The sequence below is a fragment of the Oncorhynchus masou genome, unplaced genomic scaffold, assembly GCF_036934945.1.
Source record: "Oncorhynchus masou masou isolate Uvic2021 unplaced genomic scaffold, UVic_Omas_1.1 unplaced_scaffold_939, whole genome shotgun sequence".
Taxonomy (NCBI): domain Eukaryota; kingdom Metazoa; phylum Chordata; class Actinopteri; order Salmoniformes; family Salmonidae; genus Oncorhynchus; species Oncorhynchus masou.
In genome coordinates, this window is record NW_027015880.1 from 2,156 (window position 1) to 29,790 (window position 27,635).

The window sequence follows — 27,635 nt, forward strand, 5'->3', positions numbered from 1 at the left end:
CATAATTTGCGAATAAATTCATTAAAAATCCTACAATGTGATTTTCTGGATTTGTTTTTCTCATTTTGTCTGTCATAGTTGAAGTGTACCTATGATGAAAATTACAGGCCCCTCTCATCTTTTTAAGTGGGAGAACTTGCACAATTGGTGGCTGTCTAAATACTTTTTTGCTTTGTCTGTGGAATGCAGAGCGGTAGGTCAGACCCAGTGCTTGTGGTGTGTGTGTTAGTGTGTGTTAGTGTGTGTTAGTGTGTGTTAGTGTGTGTTAGCGTGTGTTAGTGTGTGTTAGTGTGTGTTAGCGTGTGTTAGCGTGTGTTAGTGTGTGTTATTGTGTGTTAGTGTGTGTTATTGTGTGTTAGTGTGTGTTATTGTGTGTTAGTGTGTGTTAGTGTGTGTTAGTGTGTGTTAGTGTGTGTTAGCGTGTGTTAGTGTGTGTTAGTGTGTGTTAGTGTGTGTTAGTGTGTTAGTGTGTGTTAGTGTGTGTTAGTGTGTGTTAGTGTGTGTTATTGTGTGTTAGTGTGTGTTAGTGTGTGTTAGTGTGTGTTAGTGTGTGTTATTGTGTGTTAGTGTGTGTTATTGTGTGTTAGTGTGTGTTAGTGTGTTAGTGTGTGTTAGTGTGTGTTAGTGTGTGTTAGTGTGTGTTAGTGTGTGTTATTGTGTGTTAGTGTGTGTTATTGTGTGTTAGTGTGTGTTAGTGTGTGTTAGTGTGTGTTAGTGTGTGTTATTGTGTGTTAGTGTGTGTTATTGTGTGTTAGTGTGTGTTAGTGTGTGTTAGTGTGTGTTATTGTGTGTTAGTGTGTGTTAGTGTGTGTTAGTGTGTGTTAGTGTGTGTTATTGTGTGTTAGTGTGTGTTAGTGTGTGTTAGTGTGTGTTAGTGTGTGTTAGTGTGTGTTAGTGTGTGTTATTGTGTGTTATTGTGTGTTAGTGTGTGTTATTGTGTGTTAGTGTGTGTTAGTGTGTGTTATTGTGTGTTAGTGTGTGTTAGTGTGTGTTATTGTGTGTTAGTGTGTGTTAGTGTGTGTTATTGTGTGTTAGTGTGTGTTATTGTGTGTTATTGTGTGTTAGTGTGTGTTATTGTGTGTTAGTGTGTGTTAGTGTGTGTTATTGTGTGTTAGTGTGTGTTAGTGTGTGTTATTGTGTGTTAGTGTGTGTTATTGTGTGTTAGTGTGTGTTAGTGTGTGTTATTGTGTGTTAGTGTGTGTTATTGTGTGTTATTGTGTGTTATTGTGTGTTATTGTGTGTTAGTGTGTGTTATTGTGTGTTAGTGTGTGTTAGTGTGTGTTATTGTGTGTTAGTGTGTGTTAGTGTGTGTTAGTGTGTGTTAGTGTGTGTTAGTGTGTGTTAGTGTGTGTTATTGTGTGTTAGTGTGTGTTATTGTGTGTTAGTGTGTGTTATTGTGTGTTATTGTGTGTTAGTGTGTGTTAGTGTGTGTTAGTGTGTGTTAGTGTGTGTTAGTGTGTGTTAGTGTGTGTTAGTGTGTGTGTGAACAGGTAGAACAGGATGTCTGAAGGAACATGTCCCAACAGGTTTGTTATGAAGATAGGAAGTATATAACGCAGAGAAACAGACACACCTGGACTGGGAGATACAGACACACCTGGACTGGGAGATACAGACACACCTGGACTGGGACGCTTCTGACCTGGGAAAATTAGAAATCAATCAACTTCAGTGACATTGTGTACTTCCAGGGACCTGTATGACATCACCATGACAACCCTGTTATGACCGTAACAGGGTCAGAAATGACCAATGAGATGCTGCCCTGCTCCAAGACAGGTGAGGTACAACCACACCTCACAAGAGATCAACAAGGCTTCAGTTTGATAGAGTAACAAACCACATGGACTGTGCTAGCTAACGTTTGCAAACTATTTCACTTGAAGAACGCACCTCAGGCATCCCCTCTCCCTCTCTCTCTCTCTCTCTCTCTCTCTTTCTCTCGACCTCTGTCTCTGTCTTTATCTCTCTTCCTCTCTCGCTCAATAACATTTCAACTCAAAGGGCTTTATTGGCATGGGAAACATGTTTATGTTGCCAAAGCAAGTGAAGTAGATTCTAAACAAAAGAAACAAAGTAAAAAAAGTTTTACAGTGAACATTACCCTCACATAAGTTCCAAAAGAATAAAGACATTACAAATGTCATATTATGTATATATACAGTGTTGTAACGATGTGCAATTAATAAAAATATATACATAATAATATATACAGTGTTGTAATGACGTACACATAGTTAAAGTACAAAAGGGAAAATAAATAAACATAAATATGGGTTGTATTTACAATGATGTTTGTTCTTCACTGGTTGACCTTTTCTTGTGGCAACAGGTCACAAATCTTGCTGCTGTGATGTCACACTGTATTTGTATTGGTATTTGTTATGGATCCCCATTAGTTCCTGCCAAGGCAACAGCTACTCTTCCTGGGGTTTATTATGGATCCCCATTAGTTTCTGCCAAGGCAGCAGCTACTCTTCCTGGGGTTTATTATGGATCCCCATTAGTTCCTGCCAAGGCAGCAGCTACTCTTCCTGGGGTTTATTATGGATCCCCATTAGTTCCTGCCAAGGCAACAGCTACTCTTCCTGGGGTTTGTTATGGATCCCCATTAGTTCCTGCCAAGGCAGCAGCTACTCTTCCTGGGGTTTATTATGGATCCCCATTAGTTCCTGCCAAGGCAACAGCTACTCTTCCTGGGGTTTATTATGGATCCCCATTAGTTCCTGCCAAGGCAGCAGCTACTCTTCCTGGGGTTTATTATGGATCCCCATTAGTTCCTGCCAAGGCAGCAGCTACTCTTCCTGGGGTTTATTATGGATCCCCATTAGTTCCTGCCAAAGCAGCAGCTCCTCTTCCTGGGGTTTATTATGGATCCCCAATAGTTCCTGCCAAGTCAGCAGCTACTCTTCCTGGGGTTTATTATGACTGTGAAGACATATGACCTGGTAGTAGACCAGTCTCAACATGACTGAGAAGACACATGACCTGGTAGTAGACCAGTCTCAACATGACTGAGAAGACACATGACCTGGTAGTAGACCAGTCTCATCCTGACTGAGAAGACACATGACATTGTAGTAGACCAGTCTCAACATGACTGAGAAGACACATGACCTGGTAGTAGACCAGTCTCAACATGACTGAGAAGACACATGACCTGGTAGTAGACCAGTCTCATCCTGACTGAGAAGACACATGACATGGTATGAAAGACAAAACAAAACTAAATGGGAAATATTATTGACATTACTTTGTACTTTTCACTGGCTGTCCCTCAGGTTACGGCAGGAGGACACATATTTGGCTTTTCTCCCAGTAAATATCAGATTTTTGTTCATCTTTTATAGTTTGAAATTCGTTGTATTGAATGATTCTCTTATGTCTGAGTATTTCACACAGTGTAATAGGAAATGCAGCTCTGTCTCTACCTCTCCCCTGGAGCAGAGTGAGCACAGCCTGTCCTCTCTGGGCAGCCAGGTTTGTCTGTGACGACCGGTCTCTATAGCCAGCATGTCCTCTCTGGGCAGCCAGGTTTGTCTGTGACGACCGGTCTCTATAGCCAGACTGTCCTCTCTGGGCAGCCAGGTTTGTCTGTGACGACCGCTCTCTATATCCAGACTGTCCTCTCTGGGCAGCCAGGTTTGTCTGTGACGACCGGTCTCTATAGCCAGACTGTCCTCTCTGGGCAGCCAGGTTTGTCTGTGACGACCGGTCTCTATAGCCAGACTGTCCTCTCTGGGCAGCCAGGTTTGTCTGTGACGACCGCTCTCTATATCCAGACTGTCCTCTCTGGGCAGCCAGGTTTGTCTGTGACGACCGGTCTCAATAGCCAGACTGTCCTCTCTGGGCAGCCAGGTTTGTCTGTGATGACCGGTCTCTATAGCCAGACTGTCCTCTCTGGGCAGCCAGGTTTGTCTGTGACAACCGGTCTCTATAACCAGACTGTCCTCTCTGGGCAGCCAGGTTTGTCTGTGACGACCGCTCTCTATATCCAGACTGTCCTCTCTGGGCAGCCAGGTTTGTCTGTGACGACCGGTCTCTATAGCCAGACTGTCCTCTCTGGGCAGCCAGGTTTGACAGCACCACCAGGTCATCTGTCTACAGCAGACCCTCCTTAGTGGGAGACAGTAGACCCTCCTTAGTGGGAGACAGCAGACCCTCCTTAGTGGGAGACAGCAGACCCTCCTTAGTGGGAGACAGCAGACCCTCCTTAGTGGGAGACAGCAGACCCTCCTTAGTGGGAGACAGCAGACCCTCTTTAGTGGGAGACAGCAGACCCTCCTTAGTGGGAGACAGCAGACCCTCCTTAGTGGGAGACAACAGACCCTCCTTAGTGGGAGACAGCAGACCCTCCTTAGTGGGAGACAACAGACCCTCCTTAGTGGGAGACAGCAGACCCTCCTTAGTGGGAGACAGCAGACCCTCCTTAGTGGGAGACAGCAGACCCTCAGTGGGAGACAGCAGACCCTCCTTAGTGGGAGACAACAGACCCTCCTTAGTGGGAGACAGCAGACTCTCCTTAGTGGGAGACAGTAGACCCTCCTTAGTGGGAGACAGCAGACCCTCCTTAGTGGGAGACAGCAGACCCTCCTTAGTGGGAGACAGCAGACCCTCCTTAGTGGGAGACAGCAGACCCTCCTTAGTGGGAGACAGCAGACCCTCCTTAGTGGGAGACAGCAGACCCTCCTTAGTGGGAGACAACAGACCCTCCTTAGTGGGAGACAGCAGACCCTCCTTAGTGGGAGACAGCAGACCCTCCTTAGTGGGAGACAGCAGACCCTCCTTAGTGGAGACAGCAGACCCTCCTTAGTGGGAGACAGCAGACCCTCCTTAGTGGGAGACAGCAGACCCTCCTTAGTGGGAGACAGCAGACCCTCCTTAGTGGGAGACAGCAGACCCTCCTTAGTGGGAGACAGCAGACCCTCCTTAGTGGGAGACAGCAGACACTTGATTTCAGTGTTGTGTAGGGTGGGTGAGACCAGGTGCTGCTGATTCCTCTGATGTGTATAGCCAATTCATTAATGTAGATGTTAAATAGTGTTGGACTTATTGGACAGCCCTGTTTCACTCCCCGTCCCTGAGAGAAGAAGTCTGTTGGCTTGATACCAATGTTAATCACACATTTGTTTTTAGTGTACATTGATTTAAAAACGTAATTTGTTTTCCCTCCAATAACACTTTGTAATAGTTATGGACTGGAGGGGGTAGAGGGGGGGCTGGTGGATGTTGTGTTGCAAGGCTGCTGTCCTGCTCTGTCCTCACCTTGGTTAGGAGCTCCTCTAAGGTATGAATGTCTGGTTGCTGTCTAAACCTTGGTTAGAGGAGCTCCTCTGAGGTTGTCTGGTTGCTGTTTACACCTTGGTTAGGAGCTCCTCTAAGGTGCAGTTGTCTGGTTGCTGTCTAAACCTTGGTTAGGAGCTCCTCTAAGGTATGAATGTCTGGTTGCTGTCTAAACCTTGGTTAGGAGCTCCTCTAAGTTGTGGTTGTCTGGTTGCTGTTTACACCTTGGTTAGGAGCTCCTCTAAGTTGTGATTGTCTGGTTGCTGTTTACACCTTGGTTAGGAGCTCCTCTAAGGTGTGGTTGTCTGGTTGCTGTTTACACCTTGGTTAGGAGCTCCTCTGAGGTGTGAATGTCTGGTTGCTGTTTACACCTTGGTTAGGAGCTCCTCTAAGGTGTGGTTGTCTGGTTGCTGTTTACACCTTGGTTAGGAGCTCCTCTAAGGTGTGGATGTCTGGTTGCTGTTTACACCTTGGTTAGGAGCTCCTCTAAGGTGTGAATGTCTGGTTGCTGTTTAAACCTTGGTTAGAGGAGCTCCTCTGAGGTTGTCTGGTTGCTGTTTACACCTTGGTTAGGAGCTCCTCTAAGGTGTGGTTGTCTGGTTGCTGTTTACACCTTGGTTAGGACCTCCTCTAAGATATGAATGTCTGGTTGCTGTTTACACCTTGGTTAGGAGCTTCTCTAAGTTGTGGTTGTCTTGTTGCTGTTTACACCTTGGTTAGGAGCTCCTCTAAGTTGTAGTTGTCTGGTTCCTGTTTACACCTTGGTTAGGCGCTTCTCTAAGTTGTGGTTGTCTTGTTGCTGTTTACACCTTGGTTAGGAGCTTCTCTAAGTTGTGGTTGTCTTGTTGCTGTTTACACCTTGGTTAGGAGCTCCTCTGAGGTTGTCTGGTTCCTGTTTACACCTTGGTTAGGAGCTCCTCTAAGGTGAGGTTGTCTGGTTCCTGTTTACACCTTGGTTAGGAGCTCCTCTAAGGTGTGGTTGTCTGGTTTCTGTTTACACCTTGGTTAGGAGCTCCTCTAAGTTGTAGTTGTCTGGTTCCTGTTTACACCTTGGTTAGGAGCTCCTCTAAGGTGTGGTTGTCTGGTTCCTGTTTACACCTTGGTTAGGACCTCCTCTAAGATATGAATGTCTGGTTGCTGTTTACACCTTGGTTAGGACCTCCTCTAAGATATGAATGTCTGGTTGCTGTTTACACCTTGGTTAGGAGCTCCTCTAAGGTGTGGTTGTCTGGTTCCTGTTTACACCTTGGTTAGGAGCTCCTCTGAGGTTGTCTGGTTCCTGTTTACACCTTGGTTAGGAGCTCCTCTAAGGTGAGGTTGTCTGGTTCCTGTTTACACCTTGGTTAGAGGAGCTCCTCTGAGGTTGTCTGGTTCCTGTTTACACCTTGGTTAGGAGCTCCTCTAAGGTGTGGTTGTCTGGTTCCTGTTTACACCTTGGTTAGGAGCTCCTCTAAGTTGTAGTTGTCTGGTTCCTGTTTACACCTTGGTTAGGAGCTCCTCTAAGGTGTGAATGTCTGGTTGCTGTTTACACCTTGGTTAGGAGCTCCTCTAAGGTGTGGTTGTCTGGTTCCTGTTTACACCTTGGTTAGGAGCTCCTCTAAGTTGTAGTTGTCTGGTTCCTGTTTACACCTTGGTTAGGAGCTCCTCTAAGGTGTGGTTGTCTGGTTGCTGTTTACACCTTGGTTAGGAGCTCCTCTAAGGTGTGGTTGTCTGGTTCCTGTGGGGAAGGAGAAGGAAAAATGAAGGGAGTAAAAAGAGTGAAGCGAGGAGAGTGTAGACGAGTGAGGTGGAAAGGTGAAGAGAAGGAAAGGAAGAAAGCGAAGACGAGTGAAGAAAAGAGGAGAAAGAATGGAGAAGAAGAAAAAGCAACCAGAGCCGCACACGCTCAGATGCAAAAATGAAATTACCAACGTTTCGACAGCCAAGCTGTCTTCATCAGGGTATAATCACAAACACTGCGGGATAACTCGTTTATATAGTGTCAAAAGACACAGGTATCTGTAATCATGGCCAAGAGTGGCCTGATATCATTGGTTAATAATCAAATATTAAAATGTCATACAAAGAACAGCATACAAACAACAAATGGATAGCATACAATCATAGATTCATTTGACTACACAAGCTTAAAAACAATTACAATGGCAAAGTCACAATAATCACAAGAATGGCTTCACGACTGCATGGCCAGGCACGACTCCAACACCATCATTAAGTTTGGAGACGACACAACAGTGGTAGGCCTGATCACCGACAACGACGAGACAGCCTATAGGGAGGAGGTCAGAGACCTGGCAGAGTGGTGCCAGAATACCATCCTGTCCCTCCACGTAACCAGGACTAAGGAGATGATTGTGGACTACAGGAAAAGGGGGACTGAGCACGCCCCCATTCTCATCGACGGGGCTGCAGTGGAGCAGGTTGAGAGCTTAAAATTCCTAGGTGTCACCATCAACATCATACTAGAATGGTCCAAACACACCAAGACAGTCGTGAAGAGGGCACGACAAAACCTATTCCCCCCAGGAAATGGGTTAATCTGTTGGCCAACCTTAACTTAATCCTGGGTTTATGCCACCACAGGGCTGCAGTGTCCATGCTGTACAAATTGACCAGGTGAGATTGAGAGGGAGGTGTCTCCATGGTGATGTGGCTTCAGTGTTCCATCTGTCTCTGGATCTTCCTCTGGCCTTCAGCGGGTAAAACCTGACTACACACACACTAATCTAACCCTGTTTAGCACCCTGATTAACAAAGATTCACTTACTTGTGTGTGTGTGTGTGTGTGTGTGTGTGTGTGTGTGTGTGTGTGTGTGTGTGTGTGTGTGTGTGTGTGTGTGTGTGTGTGTGTGTGTGTGTGTGTGTGTGTGTGTGTGTGTGTGTGTGTGTGTGTGTGTGTGTGTGTGTGTCAGGGTGTCTCTCTCCCCCTCAGAATGTGACTGTAGAGTTTCTGGACTTCCAAGGGAGAGTCCACTGGCTGGCCGGAGCTGGCAACACCAACCATACCCACTACTCTGTAGAGATGCAAGCATTCGGGTTAGTGGGGGGGGGGTTCAGTATGTGTGCCTTTCTCCGTGTGGTTGAATGACTGGATGGATAGATGGCTGGATGACTAGATGACTGGATGGTTGGATGACTAGATGACTGGATGGTTGGATGACTGGATGACTAGATGGCTGGATGACTAGATGACTGGATGGTTGGATGACTAGATAACTGGATGGTTGGATGACTGGATGACTAGATGACTGGATGGTTGAATGACTAGATGACTAGATGGCTGGATGACTGGATGACTGGATGACTAGATGACTAGATGACTGGATGGTTGGATTACTGGATGACTAGATGACTGGATGGTTGAATGACGAGATGACTGGATGGTTGGATGACTGGATGACTAGATGACTGGATGGTTGAATGACTAGATGACTAGATGGCTGGATGACTAGATGACTGGATGGTTGGATGACTAGATGACTGGATGGTTGGATGACTGGATGACTAGATGACTGGATGGTTGAATGACGAGATGACTGGATGGTTGGATGACTGGATGACTAGATGACTGGATGACTAGATGACTGGATGGTTGGATGACTGGATGACTAGACGACTAGATGACTAGATGACTGGATGGTTGGATGACTGGATGACTAGATGACTAGATGACTGGATGGTTGGATGACTAGATGACTAGATGACTGGATGGTTGGATGACTGGATGACTAGATGACTGGATGGCTGGATGACTGGATGACTGGATGACTGGATGGCTGGATGAATGGATGACTGGATGACTAGATGACTAGATGACTGGATGGTTGGATGACTGGATGACTAGATGACTAGATGACTGGATAGTTAGATGACTGGATGACTGGATGACTAGATGACCGGATGGTTGGATGACTGGATGACTAGATGACAAGATGACTGGATGGTTGGATGACTAGATGACTGGATGGTTGGATGACTGGATGACTAGATGACAAGATGGTTGGATGACTGGATGACTGGATGACTAGATGACTGGATGACTGGATGGATGACTGGATGACTGGATGACTAGATGACTGGATGACTGGATGGATGGATGACTGGATGACTAGATGACAAGATGGTTGGATGACTGGATGGTTGGATGACTGGATGACTGGATGGATGGCTGGATGACTGGATGGATGACTGGATGACTGGATGGATGGCTGGATGACTGGATGGGTGACTGGATGGATGACTGGATGGATGACTGGATGGATGGCTGGATGGGGTACAGGGATAAGAAGAGAATGTGATAAGTAGAGCAAAAGCAGGATGAAAGAAAGTGTGAAAGAGAGTGAAGTAGAGAGAGTGAAGGAGAGAGAGTGTGAAAGAGAGAAGGAGAGTGAAAGAGAAGGAGAGAGAGAGTGAAGGAGAGAAGGAGAGAGAGAGTGAAGGAGAGAGAAAAAGAGAGAGTGAAGGAGAGTGAAGGAGAGAAGGAGAGAGAGTGAAGGAGAGAAGGAGAGAGAGAGTGAAGGAGAGAAGGAGAGAGAGAGTGAAAGAGAGAGAGTGAAGGAGAGAAGGAGAGAGAGAGTGAAGGAGAGAAGGAGATAGAGAGAGAAGGGAGGAGAAGTGATGATGTGTCCTCTTGTGATGTAGTGAGTCATGGTGGCAACCCTGTAACTGCAGCAACCCCGTTGCCATGGCGTGCCCCCTGGACATTCCGCTGGATAATCTTTTAAAGAATTACAACGTCAGAGTGAGGGCGGAGCTGGAAGAGCAGACGTCAGACTGGAAATACCTGGAGAACACAGTACAGCCCTACTCATACAGTAAGACACAGTACAGCCCTACTCAGACAGTGAGACACAGTACAGCCCTACTCACACAGTGAGACACAGTACAGCCCTACTCAGACACTAAGACACAGTACAGCCCTACTCAGACAGTGAGACACACAGTACAGCCCTACTCAGACAGTGAGACACAGTACAGCCCTACTCAGACAGTAAGACACAGTACAGCCCTACTCAGACAGTGAGACACAGTACAGCCCTACTCAGACAGTGAGACACAGTACAGCCCTACTCAGACAGTGAGACACACAGTACAGCCCTACTCAGACAGTGAGACACACAGTACAGCCCTACTCAGACAGTGAGACACAGTACAGCCCTACTCACACAGTGAGACACAGTACAGCCCTACTCAGACAGTGAGACACACAGTACAGCCCTACTCAGACAGTGAGACACAGTACAGCCCTACTCACACAGTGAGACACAGTACAGCCCTACTCACACAGTGAGACACAGTACAGCCCTACTCAGACAGTGAGACACACAGTACAGCCCTACTCAGACAGTGAGACACAGTACAGCCCTACTCAGACAGTAAGACACAGTACAGCCCTACTCAGACAGTAAGACACAGTACAGCCCTACTCAGACATTAATACACAGTACAGCCCTACTCAGACAGTGAGACACAGTACAGCCCTACTCAGACAGTGAGACACAGTACAGCCCTACTCAGACATTAATACACAGTACAGCCCTACTCAGACAGTGAGACACAGTACAGCCCTACTCAGACAGTGAGACACAGCACAGCCCTACTCAGACAGTGAGACACAGTACAGCCCTACTCAGACAGTGAGACACAGTACAGCCCTACTCAGACAGTGAGACACAGCACAGCCCTACTCAGACAGTGAGACACAGTACAGCCCTACTCAGACAGTGAGACACAGTACAGCCCTACTCAGACATTAATACACAGTACAGCCCTACTCAGACAGTGAGACACACAGTACAGCCCTACTCAGACAGTGAGACACAGTACAGCCCTACTCAGACAGTGAGACACAGTACAGCCCTACTCAGACACTAAGACACACAGTACAGCCCTACTCAGACAGTAATACACAGTACAGCCCTACTCAGACAGTGAGACACAGTACAGCCCTACTCAGACAGTGAGACACAGTACAGCCCTACTCAGACAGTGAGACACAGTACAGCCCTACTCAGACAGTGAGACACAGTACAGCCCTACTCAGACATTAATACACAGTACAGCCCTACTCAGACAGTGAGACACACAGTACAGCCCTACTCAGACAGTGAGACACAGTACAGCCCTACTCAGACACTAAGACACACAGTACAGCCCTACTCAGACAGTAATACACAGTACAGCCCTACTCAGACAGTGAGACACAGTACAGCCCTACTCAGACAGTGAGACACAGTACAGCCCTACTCAGACAGTGAGACACAGTACAGCCCTACTCAGACAGTGAGACACAGTACAGCCCTACTCAGACAGTAAGACACAGTACAGCCCTACTCAGACAGTAAGACACAGTACAGCCCTACTCAGACAGTGAGACACAGTACAGCCCTACTCAGACAGTGAGACACAGTACAGCCCTACTCAGACAGTGAGACACAGTACAGCCCTACTCACACAGTGACACACAGTACAGCCCTACTCACACAGTGAGACACAGTACAGCCCTACTCAGACAGTAAGACACAGTACAGCCCTACTCAGACAGTGAGACACAGTACAGCCCTACTCAGACAGTAAGACACAGCACAGCCCTACTCAGACAGTAATACACAGTACAGCCCTACTCAGACAGTGAGACACAGTACAGCCCTACTCACACAGTAAGACACAGTACAGCCCTACTCAGACAGTGAGACACAGTACAGCCCTACTCAGACAGTGAGACACAGTACAGCCCTACTCAGACAGTGAGACACAGTACAGCCCTACTCAGACAGTGAGACACAGTACAGCCCTACTCAGACAGTGAGACACACAGTACAGCCCTACTCAGACAGTAAGACACACAGTACAGCCCTACTCACACAGTGAGACACAGTACAGCCCTACTCAGACAGTGAGACACACAGTACAGCCCTACTCAGACAGTGAGACACAGTACAGCCCTACTCAGACAGTGAGACACAGTACAGCCCTACTCAGACAGTGAGACACAGTACAGCCCTACTCACACAGTGAGACACAGTACAGCCCTACTCAGACATTAAGACACACAGTACAGCCCTACTCAGACAGTGAGACACAGTACAGCCCTACTCAGACATTAAGACACACAGTACAGCCCTACTCAGACAGTGAGACACAGTACAGCCCTACTCAGACAGTGAGACACAGTACAGCCCTACTCAGACAGTGAGACACAGTACAGCCCTACTCAGACAGTGAGACACACAGTACAGCCCTACTCAGACAGTGAGACACAGTACAGCCCTACTCAGACAGTAAGACACACAGTACAGCCCTACTCAGACAGTGAGACACAGTACAGCCCTACTCAGACAGTGAGACACACAGTACAGCCCTACTCAGACAGTGAGACACAGTACAGCCCTACTCAGACAGTGAGACACACAGTACAGCCCTACTCAGACACTAAGACACACAGTACAGCCCTACTCAGACAGTGAGACACAGTACAGCCCTACTCACACAGTGAGACACAGTACAGCCCTACTCAGACAGTGAGACACAGTACAGCCCTACTCAGACAGTAAGACACACAGTACAGCCCTACTCATACAGTGAGACACAGTACAGCCCTACTCAGACAGTAAGACACACAGTACAGCCCTACTCAGACACTAAGACACACAGTACAGCCCTACTCAGACAGTGAGACACAGTACAGCCCTACTCACACAGTGAGACACAGTACAGCCCTACTCAGACAGTGAGACACAGTACAGCCCTACTCAGACAGTAAGACACACAGTACAGCCCTACTCATACAGTGAGACACAGTACAGCCCTACTCAGACAGTAAGACACACAGTACAGCCCTACTCAGACAGTAAGACACACAGTACAGCCCTACTCAGACAGTAAGACACACAGTACAGCCCTACTCAGACATTAATACACAGTACAGCCCTACTCACACAGTGAGACACAGTACAGCCCTACTCAGACAGTAAGACACAGTACAGCCCTACTCAGACAGTGAGACACAGTACAGCCCTACTCAGACAGTGAGACACAGTACAGCCCTACTCAGACAGTGAGACACACAGTACAGCCCTACTCAGACAGTGAGACACAGTACAGCCCTACTCAGACATTAATACACAGTACAGCCCTACTCAGACATTAATACACAGTACAGCCCTACTCAGACAGTGAGACACAGTACAGCCCTACTCAGACAGTAAGACACAGTACAGCCCTACTCAGACAGTAAGACACAGTACAGCCCTACTCAGACATTAATACACAGTACAGCCCTACTCAGACAGTGAGACACAGTACAGCCCTACTCAGACAGTGAGACACAGTACAGCCCTACTCAGACATTAATACACAGTACAGCCCTACTCAGACAGTGAGACACAGTACAGCCCTACTCAGACAGTGAGACACAGTACAGCCCTACTCAGACATTAATACACAGTACAGCCCTACTCAGACAGTAATACACAGCACAGCCCTACTCAGACAGTGAGACACAGTACAGCCCTACTCAGACAGTGAGACACAGTACAGCCCTACTCACACAGTGAGACACAGTACAGCCCTACTCATACAGTAAGACACAGTACAGCCCTACTCAGACAGTGAGACACAGTACAGCCCTACTCAGACAGTGAGACACAGTACAGCCCTACTCACACAGTGAGACACAGTACAGCCCTACTCAGACAGTGAGACACAGTACAGCCCTACTCAGACAGTAAGACACAGTACAGCCCTACTCAGACAGTGAGACACAGTACAGCCCTACTCAGACAGTGAGACACAGCACAGCCCTACTCAGACAGTGAGACACAGTACAGCCCTACTCAGACAGTGAGACACAGTACAGCCCTACTCACACAGTGAGACACAGTACAGCCCTACTCATACAGTAAGACACAGTACAGCCCTACTCAGACAGTGAGACACAGTACAGCCCTACTCAGACATTAATACACAGTACAGCCCTACTCAGACAGTGAGACACAGTACAGCCCTACTCAGACAGTGAGACACAGTACAGCCCTACTCAGACATTAATACACAGTACAGCCCTACTCAGACAGTGAGACACACAGTACAGCCCTACTCAGACAGTGAGACACAGTACAGCCCTACTCAGACAGTGAGACACAGTACAGCCCTACTCAGACAGTGAGACACAGTACAGCCCTACTCAGACACTAAGACACACAGTACAGCCCTACTCAGACAGTAATACACAGTACAGCCCTACTCAGACAGTGAGACACAGTACAGCCCTACTCAGACAGTGAGACACAGTACAGCCCTACTCAGACAGTGAGACACAGTACAGCCCTACTCAGACAGTGAGACACAGTACAGCCCTACTCAGACAGTAAGACACAGTACAGCCCTACTCAGACACTAAGACACACAGTACAGCCCTACTCAGACAGTGAGACACAGTACAGCCCTACTCAGACAGTGAGACACAGTACAGCCCTACTCAGACAGTAAGACACAGCACAGCCCTACTCAGACAGTAAGACACAGTACAGCCCTACTCACACAGTAAGACACAGTACAGCCCTACTCAGACAGTGAGACACAGTACAGCCCTACTCAGACAGTGAGACACAGTACAGCCCTACTCAGACAGTGAGACACAGTACAGCCCTACTCAGACAGTGAGACACACAGTACAGCCCTACTCAGACAGTAAGACACACAGTACAGCCCTACTCACACAGTGAGACACAGTACAGCCCTACTCAGACAGTGAGACACACAGTACAGCCCTACTCAGACAGTGAGACACAGTACAGCCCTACTCAGACAGTGAGACACAGTACAGCCCTACTCACACAGTGAGACACAGTACAGCCCTACTCAGACATTAAGACACACAGTACAGCCCTACTCAGACAGTAAGACACACAGTACAGCCCTACTCACACAGTGAGACACAGTACAGCCCTACTCAGACAGTGAGACACACAGTACAGCCCTACTCACACAGTGAGACACAGTACAGCCCTACTCAGACAGTGAGACACACAGTACAGCCCTACTCAGACAGTGAGACACAGTACAGCCCTACTCAGACATTAAGACACACAGTACAGCCCTACTCACACAGTGAGACACAGTACAGCCCTACTCAGACAGTGAGACACAGTACAGCCCTACTCAGACAGTGAGACACACAGTACAGCCCTACTCAGACAGTAAGACACACAGTACAGCCCTACTCACACAGTGAGACACAGTACAGCCCTACTCAGACAGTGAGACACACAGTACAGCCCTACTCAGACAGTGAGACACAGTACAGCCCTACTCACACAGTGAGACACAGTACAGCCCTACTCAGACATTAAGACACACAGTACAGCCCTACTCAGACAGTGAGACACAGTACAGCCCTACTCAGACAGTGAGACACACAGTACAGCCCTACTCAGACAGTGAGACACAGTACAGCCCTACTCAGACAGTAAGACACACAGTACAGCCCTACTCAGACAGTGAGACACAGTACAGCCCTACTCAGACAGTGAGACACACAGTACAGCCCTACTCAGACAGTGAGACACAGTACAGCCCTACTCAGACAGTGAGACACACAGTACAGCCCTACTCAGACACTAAGACACACAGTACAGCCCTACTCAGACAGTGAGACACAGTACAGCCCTACTCACACAGTGAGACACAGTACAGCCCTACTCAGACAGTGAGACACAGTACAGCCCTACTCACACAGTGAGACACAGTACAGCCCTACTCAGACAGTGAGACACACAGTACAGCCCTACTCAGACAGTGAGACACAGTACAGCCCTACTCAGACAGTGAGACACACAGTACAGCCCTACTCAGACAGTGAGACACAGTACAGCCCTACTCAGACAGTAAGACACACAGTACAGCCCTACTCATACAGTGAGACACAGTACAGCCCTACTCAGACAGTAAGACACACAGTACAGCCCTACTCAGACAGTGAGACACAGTACAGCCCTACTCAGACAGTAATACACAGTACAGCCCTACTCAGACACTAAGACACACAGTACAGCCCTACTCAGACAGTGAGACACAGTACAGCCCTACTCACACAGTGAGACACAGTACAGCCCTACTCAGACAGTGAGACACAGTACAGCCCTACTCAGACAGTAAGACACACAGTACAGCCCTACTCAGACAGTAAGACACACAGTACAGCCCTACTCAGACAGTGAGACACAGTACAGCCCTACTCACACAGTGAGACACAGTACAGCCCTACTCAGACAGTAAGACACACAGTACAGCCCTACTCAGACATTAATACACAGTACAGCCCTACTCAGACAGTAAGACACAGTACAGCCCTACTCAGACAGTGAGACACAGTACAGCCCTACTCAGACACTAAGACACACAGTACAGCCCTACTCAGACAGTGAGACACAGTACAGCCCTACTCAGACAGTGAGACACAGTACAGCCCTACTCAGACAGTGAGACACAGTACAGCCCTACTCAGACAGTGAGACACAGTACAGCCCTACTCAGACAGTGAGACACAGTACAGCCCTACTCAGACAGTGAGACACAGTACAGCCCTACTCACACAGTGACACACAGTACAGCCCTACTCACACAGTGAGACACAGTACAGCCCTACTCAGACAGTAAGACACAGTACAGCCCTACTCAGACAGTGAGACACAGTACAGCCCTACTCAGACAGTAAGACACAGTACAGCCCTACTCAGACATTAATACACAGTACAGCCCTACTCAGACAGTAAGACACAGTACAGCCCTACTCAGACAGTGAGACACAGTACAGCCCTACTCAGACAGTGAGACACAGTACAGCCCTACTCAGACAGTGAGACACAGTACAGCCCTACTCAGACAGTGAGACACAGTACAGCCCTACTCAGACAGTGAGACACAGTACAGCCCTACTCAGACAGTAAGACACAGTACAGCCCTACTCAGACAGTGAGACACACAGTACAGCCCTACTCAGACAGTGAGACACACAGTACAGCCCTACTCAGACAGTGAGACACAGTACAGCCCTACTCAGACAGTGAGACACAGTACAGCCCTACTCAGACAGTGAGACACACAGTACAGCCCTACTCAGACAGTGAGACACAGTACAGCCCTACTCAGACAGTGAGACACAGTACAGCCCTACTCAGACAGTGAGACACAGTACAGCCCTACTCATACAGTAAGACACAGTACAGCCCTACTCAGACAGTGAGACACAGTACAGCCCTACTCAGACAGTAAGACACACAGTACAGCCCTACTCACACAGTAAGACACAGTACAGCTGTGTGTGTGTGTGTGTGTGTGTGTGTGTGTGTGTGTGTGTGTGTGTGTGTGTGTGTGTGTGTGTGTGTGTGTGTGTGTGTGTTCTGCAGCAGTGTTGAGTGCCCCAGGTCTGGAGTTGTGGGTGGAGAACCAGAGTCTATGTGTCCAGCTTCACCATCCTGCTCAGAACATCTTCAAATTTTACAACATCACACTGCTGAAGAATGTTCAGGATCACAACGCCACGGTGAGAACACACACACACACGCACACACCAAAATTACGTTTTCAACAGAGTTCTCATTAATTTGTGTGTGTAGGTTATGTCAGACATTGAGTCGGGCTCAAAGAGAGTGTTCTCCCATCTCAGTCCAGACCACACCTACTGCCTCTTGGCCTCAGCCAATCACCACAGCCTACGCCGTCGCATGACTGCTCAGGGGTGTGTCAACCTGATGAGACACAGGCCAGATACACAAGGTACAGTACAGCACACAGTCCACCTCTATTCACACACACATCCCACCTCTATGCACACACACAGCCCACCTCTATACACACAGCCCACCTCTACACACACAGCCCACCTCTATACACACAGTCCACCTCTATTCACACACACATCCCACCTCTATGCACACACACAGCCCACCTCTATAAAAACAGCCCACCTCTATACACACACACAGTCCACCTCTATACACACACACAGCCCACCTCTACACACAGTCCACCTCTATACACACACACACATCCCACCTCTATACACACACACAGCCGACCTCTATAAAAACAGCCCGCCTCTATACACACAGCCCACCTCTACACACACAGCCACTTCTATACACACAGCCCACCTCTACACACACAGCCCTCCTCTACACACAGCCCACCTCTACACACACAGCCCACCTCTACACACACAGCCCACCTCTACACACAGCCCACCTCTACACACACAGCCCTCCTCTACACACAGCCCTCCTCTACACACAGCCCACCTCTACACACACAGCCCTCCTCTACACACAGCCCACCTCTACACACAGCCCTCCTCTACACACAGCCCACCTCTATACACACAGCCCACCTCTACACACACAGCCCACCTCTACACACACAGCCCTCCTCTACACACAGCCCACCTCTACACACACAGCCCTCCTCTACACACAGCCCTCCTCTACACACAGCCCACCTCTACACACACAGCCCACCTCTATACACACAGCCCACCTCTATACACACAGCCCACCTCTATACACACAGCCCACCTCTACACACACAGCCCTCCTCTACACACACAGCCCTCCTCTACACACACAGCCCACCTCTACACACACAGCCCACCTCTATACACACAGCCCACCTCTACACACACAGCCCACCTCTATATACACAGCCCACCTCTACACACACAGCCCACCTCTATACACACAGCCCACCTCTACACACAGCCCACGTCTACACACAGCCCACCTCTACACACAGCCCACCTCTACACACACAGCCCACCTCTATACACACAGCCCACCTCTACACACACAGCCCACCTCTATACACACAGCCCACCTCTACACACACAGCCCACTTCTATACACACAGCCCACTTCTATACACACAGCCCACCTCTACACACACAGCCCACCTCTACACACAAAGCCCACCTCTACACACACAGCCACTTCTATACACACAGCCCACCTCTACACACACAGCCCACCTCTACACACACAGCCCACCTCTACACACAGCCCTCCTCTACACACAGCCCACCTCTATACACACAGCCCACCTCTACACACACAGCCACTTCTATACACACAGCCCACCTCTACACACACAGCCCACCTCTACACACACAGCCCACCTCTATACACACAGCCCACCTCTACACACACAGCCCTCCTCTACACACAGCCCTCCTCTACACACAGCCCACCTCTACACACACAGCCCACCTCTACACACAGCCCTCCTCTACACACAGCCCACCTCTACACACAGCCCACCTCTATACACACAGCCCACCTCTACACACAGCCCTCCTCTACACACAGCCCACCTCTATACACACAGCCCACCTCTACACACACAGCCACTTCTACACACACAGCCCACCTCTACACACACAGCCCACCTCTACACACAGCCCTCCTCTACACACACAGCCCTCCTCTACACACACAGCCCACCTCTACACACACAGCCACCTCTATACTCACAGCCCACCTTTACACACAGCCCTCCTCTACACACACAGCCCACCTCTACACACACAGCCCACCTCTATACACACACACAGCCCACCTCTACACACACAGCCCACCTCTACACACACAGCCCACCTTTACACACAGCCCACTTCTATACACACAGCCCACTTCTATATACACAGCCCACCTCTACACACACAGCCCACCTCTATACACACACACAGCCCACCTCTACACACACAGCCCACCTCTACACACACAGCCCACTACACACACAGCCCACCTCTACACACACAGCTCACCTCTATACACAGACACAAACTACCCTCAGACAAAGGATCTCAATAGCAAACCACATAACTACCCTTAGACAAAGGAACTCAATGCCATATTTGAAGAAGCTGATCTACAACACATATTTAGAAACAAGTTATGATGCAACGCCAACGTGATCAAAAGTTACTTGTAGAAGGCCAGCATTCCGGAGTCACCTCTTCACTGTTGACGTTGAGACTGGTGTTTTGTGGGTACTATTTAATGAAGCTGCCAGTTGAGGACTTGTGAGGCGCCTGTTTCTAAAACTAGACAATCTAATGTACTTGTCCTCTTGCTCAGTTGTGCACCGGGGCCTCTCACTCTTTCTATTCTGGTTAGAGTCAGTTTGCGCTGTTCAGTGAAGGGAGTAGTACAAAGCATTGTACGAGTTCTTCAGTTTCTTGGCAATTTCTCGCATGGAATAGCCTTAATTTCTCAGAACAAGAATAGACTGACGAGTTTCCAAAGAAAGGGCTTTGTTTCTGGCTTAATGCATTTGAGCCAATCAGTTGTGACAAGGTAGGGTTGGTATACAGAAGATAGCTCTATTTGGTAAAAGACCAAGTCCATACTATGGCAAGAACAGCTCAGATAAGCAAAGATAAATGACAGTCCATCATTACTTTGTGACATGAAGGTCAGTCAAGAACTTTGAAAGTTTTTTCAAAAGCAGTCGCAAATTTATCACCACAGAACGAAGCACTAAGACCAACTCTATAAAGCCATAAGCAAAGAAGAAAATGCTCACCTAGAAGCAGCGCTCCTAGTGGCCGGGGACTTTAATGCAGGAAAACTTAAATCAGTTTTACAACATTTTTACCAGCATATCACGTGCAACCAGAGAAAAAAAACAACTAAAGCAGGAAGTACCGGTGACTCAATACGGAAGTGGTCAGATGATGCGGGTGCTACGCTACAGGACTCTTTTGCTAGCACAGACTAGAATATGTTCCGGGATTCATCCAATGGCATTGAGGAGTCATTGACTTCATCAATAAGTGCATTGACAACATTGTCCCCACAGTGACTGTACGTACATATCCCAACCAGAAGCCTTGGGTTACAGGCAACATCTGCATCGAGCTAAAGAGTGGGAGACTAATCCGGATGCTTTTAAGAAATCCCGCTCTGCCCTCAGACGAACCATCAAACAAGCAAAGCGTCAATACAGGATTAAGGTTGAATCCTACAACACCGGTTCTGATGCTCGTTGGATGAGGCTTGAAAACTACAGACTACAAAGGGAAACCCAGGCGTGAGCTGCCCAGTGACATGAGCCTTCTGCCTTTATGCTCACTTCGAGTCAAGCAACACTGAAGCATGCACGAGAGAACCAACTTTTTAGATTCCTTTGTAGGCATGTTGGGAGAGTTGGAACAGGTGGATTCTGAATCAAACGCGCCAAATAAACTGACATTTTTGGGATAGAAAGAAGGACTTTTTCGAACAAAACAACCATTCATTGTGTAACTGGGACCCCTTGGATTGGAAAAAGATGAAGATCTTCAAAGGTAAGTGATTCATTTTATCGCTGTTTTTGATTTTTGTGACACCTGTGCAGGTTATGAATTCATGTTAATGCAGGAAGTGGGTGAGGCGCTGTCCTCAGACGATCAAATGCTATGCTTTTGCCGTAAAGCCTATTGTAAATCAGACAAAGCGGTTCGATTACCAAGATTCTAAGCTAAAGAATGGTGTATAACACTTGTATTTTTATGAATGTTTAATATTACTACTTTTGTTTTTTGAATTTTGTGCTCTGCAATTTCACAGGATGTTGTCGAGGTAGCTAGCGTCCCAATGATCCAAAAGAAGTTAACAAATAAAAAAGAAGAAGTTAACAAAAATGATGTCATGGCTTTAGAAGCTTCTGATAGGCTATTTGAGTGAATTTGAGTCAATTGGAGATGTATTTCAAGGTCAACCTTCAAACTCAGTGCCTCTTTGCTTGACATCATGGGAAAATCAAAATAATTCAGCCAAGACCTCAGAAAATAAATTGTAGACCTCCACAACTCTGGTTCATCCTTGGGAGCAATTTCCAATGCCTGAAGGTACCACGTTAATCTCTACAAACAATAGTATGCAAGTATAAACACCATGGGACCATGCAGCCGTCATACCGCTCAGGAAGGAGACTCGTTCTGTCTCCTAGAGATGAACGTACTTTGGTGCGAAATGTGCAAATCAATCCCAGAACAACAGCAAAGGACCTTATGAAGATGCTGGAGGAAACAGGTACAAAACTATCTATATCCACAGTAAAACAAGTCCTATATCAACATATCCTGAAAGGCCGCTCAGCAAGGAAGAAGCCACTGCTCCAAAACCGCCATAAAAAAAGCAAGACTACGGTTTGCAACTGCACATGGGGACAAAGATCGTACTTTTTGGAGAAATTTCCTCTGGTCTGATGAAACAAAAATAGAACTGTTTGGCCATAATGACCATCGTTATGATTGGAGGAAAAAGCGGGACGCTTGCAAGCCGAAGAACACCATCCAAACCATGAAGCACGGGGGTGGCAGCATCATGTTGTGGGTGTGCGTTGCTGCAGGAGGGACTGGTGCACTTCACAAAATATATGGCATCATGAGGTAGGAAAATTACGTGGATATATTGAAGCAACATCTCAAGACATCAGTCAGGAAGTTAAAACTTGGTCGCAAATGGGTCTTCCAAATGGACAATACTTCCAAAGTTGTGGCAAAATGGCTTAAGGACAACAAAGTCCATCACAAAGCCCTGACCTCAATCCCATAGAAAATGTGTGGGCAGAACTGAAAAAGAATGTGCGAGCAAGGAGGCCTACAAACCTGACTCAGTTACACCAGCTCTGTCAGGAGGAACATTCACTCAACTTATTGTGGGAAGTAGGGAAGGGTACCTGAACCATTTGATCAAAGTTAAACAATTTAAAGGCAATGCTACCAAATTCTAATTGAGTGTATGTAAACTTCTGACCCACTGGAAACGTGATGAAGAAATAAAAGCTGAAATAAATCATTCTCTCTGATTTTATTCTGACATTTCACATTCTTAAAATAAAGTGATGATCCGACTTCAACTCTATGTGAAAATGCTGTTCATAGACTTTAGCTCAGCATCCCTCTAGGCTGGTCACCAAGCTCCATGACCATCATCTCTGTGTAACTGGACTTTGGACCCCAGTCTGTCAGACAACTTCACCTCCTCAACCCTGAACCTGAACTCCAGCTGCGTACTGAGCCCCCTCCACTCCCTCTTCACCGATGACAAAGAAAACCAAGGAGCTCATTGTGGATTACAGGAAGTCTGAAAGCTCCAGCCACGCCCCAGTTCTCATTGATGGTACTGAGATGGCGCATGTGCCCAGCTTCAAATTCCTGGGTGTCTACATCTCCGACGCCCTCTCCTGGACCCTCAACATGTCAACCCTGGTCAAAGAGGCAGCGCCTTTTTGAGGAGGCTGAAGAAGGCCTGTCTCCCAAGATCCTGGGGAACTTTTAACTGCTTGGTGACAGGGGGCAGTATTTTCACGTCCGGATGAAATGCATGCCCAGATTCAACTGCCTGCTACTTATCCCCAGAATATAAGATATGCATATTATTAGTAGATGGGGATAGAAAACACTCTGAAGTTTCCGAAACTGTTTGAATCATGTCTGTGACTATAACAGAACTTATTTAGCAGGCGAAACCCCGACGAGGTCACTCTCTTTTCAATGGGTTTTCATTGGGAATCCAGAGTTCTACGGGACCTTCTTGCAGTTCCTACCGCTTCCACTAGATGTCACCAGTCTTTATAAATTGGTTGAGGTTTTTCCTTTGTGTAATAAAGAAGTAGCCCTGTTCAAAACGAGGGTCACTTCAAGTGTACTTTTAGATAGAGGCGTGTGACCAGAAAGCTAGCTACAGTTTGTTTTCCCCCTGTATTGAAAACAGATCATCCCGTCTTCAATTTCATCGATTATTTACATTAAAAAATACCTAAAGTTGTATTACAAAAGTAGTTTGAAATGTTTTGGCAAAGTTTGCAGGTAACTTTTGAGATATTTTTTCACGTTGCGCAAGTTGGAACCGGTGTTTTTCTGGATCAAACTCACCAAATAAATTGATATTTTGGATATATAGACGGAATTAATGGAACAAAAGGACCATTTGTGATGTTTATGGGACATATTGGAGTGCCAACAAAAGAAGCTCGTCAAAGGTAAGGCTTGAATTATATTTTTATTTCTGCGTTTTTGTGTTGCATCTGCAGGGTTGAAATATGCTATTCTCTCTTTGTTTACAGAGGTGCTATCCTCAGATAATACCATTGTTTGCTTTCGCCGAAAAGTCTTTTTGAAATCTGACACGTTGGCTGGATTCACAACAAGTGTAGCTTTAATTTGCTATCTTGCATGTGTGATTTAATGAAAGTTAGATTTTTATAGTAATTTATTTGAATTTGGCGCACTGCATTTTCACTGGCTTTTGGCCAGGTGGGACGCGCTGCATGGTCGAGAGCATTCTGACTAACTGCCCACTGTGTGGTTTGGTGGAAGCTCCGTGGCCGACTGGAAGGCCCTGCAACAGGTGGTGAAAACCACCCAGCACATCACTGGTGCCCAGCTCCCTGCCATCGTAGACCTCCAGTGCAAGCGGTGTCTGCTTAGTGTGCGAGACATCATCAGGAACCATTCACATCCATGCCACAAACTGTTTGCCCTCCTACCATCAGGAAGGCGGTACAGGTCTTTACGTTCCCTCACCAGCTCAAGAACAGTTTCTTTCCAGCTACTGTAACCCTGCTGAACTCTGTGGCACGGGACTAGCCATATCCACCCAGGGACCTTGTTGCATTACTCTCTTTGCACTCTTCACAGTACTACTGGTCTCTCACATTGCTTTGCAAATTCTGATTAACTTCATTAGGGTTGGGGGCAATATTTTCACCTCCGGATGAAATGCATGTCCAAAGTAAACTGCCTGTTACTCAGGCCCATTTGATCAAACTGTTTCAGACTGAACAGAGCTTCATTAGATCAAATTGTTTCCTTCCTTGTTTCTGTTACAGGTTAGATAGATCCTTTTTACTTTGTGTTTATGTGTGTTTGTGACTTTCCAGGTCATCAGAGATTGGTGGGCATGACTGTGGGCGTGTTCCTGCTTCTGGCTGTTCTAATTGGTCTGATCGCTGTGACACGCTGTGTCCTGAAGAGCACAGACCCCACCCCCACAGCTCTGGTACCCACCCACTAAACCATAATAATAATAATAATAATAATAATAGTAATAATAATAATAATAATATATGTGTGTTTGCAACAAGTCCTCATTGTTTCACGGTGACGCATTATTGACAAAAGTCATTTTTTTGAACCTGTTTAGGACTGCTTTCATTCCGTGTGTTTAGAGGTTTTACAACAGGGTTGAATCAGAAACACCTTGACAGGTAACAGTTATGACATTCATTCAGACTGGTTAAGAATAGGACTAAGGTTTGGGAGGATGTTAAATATATATATATATATATATTATGGTGATAGCTTCGTGGAGTAAGCTGTTGCCCATGGCTCTGAGGTTCGTGGGTTTGACCCCAGTGCTAAGCAGTAAGCTGTTGCCTATGGCTCTGAGGTTTGTAGGTTTGACCCCAGTGCTAAGCAGTAAGCTGTTGCCTATGGCTCTGAGGTTCGTGGGTTTGACCCCAGTGCTAAGCAGTAAGCTGTTGCCTATGGCTCTGAGGTTCGTGGGTTTGACCCCAGTGCTAAGCAGTAAGCTGTTGCCCATGGCTCTGAGGTTTGTGGGTTTGACCCCAGTGCTAAGCAGTAAGCTGTTGCCTATGGCTCTGAGGTTTGTGGGTTTGACCCCAGTGCTAAGCAGTAAGCTGTTGCCTATGGCTCTGAGGTTCGTAGGTTTGACCCCAGTGCTAAGCAGTAAGCTGTTGCCTATGGCTCTGAGGTTCGTAGGTTTGACCCCAGTGCTAAGCTGTTGCCTATGGCTCTGAGGTTCGTAGGTTTGACCCCAGTGCTAAGCAGTAAGCTGTTGCCTATGGCTCTGAGGTTCATAGGTTTGACCCCAGTGCTAAGCTGTTGCCTATGGCTCTGAGGTTTGTGGGTTTGACCCCAGTGCTAAGCAGTAAGCTGTTGCCTGTTCATTTTTTTGGGTGTGCAAAATAGATCCGTTTTTAATGTTTGGGGAACATGGACAAACATCTAAAATTGAAGTCCAAATTTAGTGATCTCCCTGTTGTGTGCTTGTGTGTGTTTGGGTGTTAACTCTTTCTTGGTGTGTGTATGTGTTTGTGTAGAGTGTGTGTGTGCGTTCAGCACGGTGCATGGTGATTCCGGAACAGGTGGTGTGTCACCCAGTGATGTGTGGGACTGCCCCCTCTGGTTACCTGAGAGCTGTCATGACTTTTCACCTTGACATCCGCCTGGAGACAGAGACTCTCCTTCCCTGTTCCCTTGACAACCACCTGGAGACAGAGACCCTCCTGCCCTGTTCCCTTGACAACCACCTGGAGACAGAGACCCTCCTGCCCTGTTCCCTTGATGACCACCTGGAGACAGAGACCCTCCTGCCCTGTTCCCTTGACAACCACCTGGAGACAGAGACCCTCCTGCCCTGTTCCCTACATACAGATCTAGGATCAGCTTCCCCTCTCACCGTCTTTCCCTTAACCATTAGTGGAGGAAATACAAAATGGACCCAAGATCAGCGTCTAGGGGCAACTGCACCTCACACCCTACTATCCCTGTCTACCTCCCCCTCTCCCTTGTCTTCCTCGTCTCTCTCCCCCTCTCTCTCCTCTCCCTCCTCCACTCTCTCCTCTGGCTATACTCTGGCCTGGGACAGTGTATCCAACCAGAGCGACACAGAGACAGACACAGACAGAACTACTGACAGAGCCAACGACAGAACTGCAGACGGAACTACTGACATTACCACTGACGTAACTGCTGACAGAACGACAGACGGAACAACTGACAGATGGGACAGGAGGTCCCAGCAGTCTCAGGATAGACTATCTGACTGTAAACTGTATTCTCCCGAGTTAGAGGTCAGGTGTCAGGGGTCGTGCTTAGATGTGCATTCTCCCGGAGCTAGTCTATGCTCCTTCAGTACATATGAACCTCGTCCTGAACCAACCCTAAACCTACCCTGACCTCTAACCCCTGACTCTTAACTATGTATGGGTAAGGATGGCAGGGCTACTTGTATTTCTGATGCACATATTTACCTGTTTATTTTGAGTTGATTGTTTTAGTCCTGCCTGTCTTTCCCACCAAGGACCAATTGGTGTTGGGGCCCAAATCTTACCTTTATGATTGACTAATAAAGGCACACACCCTGCACACACCCAGAACTTGTCCTTTGGAATGAGCATGGGAACCCCTGTCCTCGGTCTGACGTGGCAGTCACTACAGTTGGAAATAAGTGTTGTTGCTGTCATGTGTTTTTGTACTCTGTTGTCGGTTCTCTATACAATGTTTTTTTTTTCAAAATAAACCAATCAGATGTTCTCTACAATGTTTCTATTAAAAAATAAACAAATCA

The 27,635-nt window shown here is 47.4% G+C and overlaps 1 protein-coding gene across 4 annotated transcripts; it reads left to right on the forward strand.

Moving 5' to 3' along the window:
- Positions 1-1,251: 1,251 nt before the first annotated feature.
- Positions 1,252-27,635, forward strand: LOC135538310 (mucin-2-like). 4 transcript variants are annotated; one of them, XM_064964220.1, is made up of 8 exons: positions 1,252-1,779; positions 7,867-7,982; positions 8,196-8,319; positions 9,925-10,097; positions 17,694-17,827; positions 17,901-18,060; positions 25,204-25,322; positions 26,386-27,635. In XM_064964220.1, the coding sequence occupies exons 2-8, from the start codon at positions 7,925-7,927 to the stop codon at positions 27,241-27,243; spliced, it is 1,626 nt and encodes a 541-aa protein (XP_064820292.1). In that variant the 5' UTR covers positions 1,252-1,779; positions 7,867-7,924; the 3' UTR covers positions 27,244-27,635. The 4 variants fall into 4 exon arrangements, with proteins under 4 accessions (XP_064820292.1, XP_064820291.1, XP_064820293.1 ...); XM_064964219.1 differs by having other exon boundaries at positions 1,253-1,779; positions 17,691-17,827; XM_064964221.1 differs by lacking the exons at positions 1,252-1,779; positions 7,867-7,982; positions 8,196-8,319 and having other exon boundaries at positions 8,353-10,097; positions 17,691-17,827.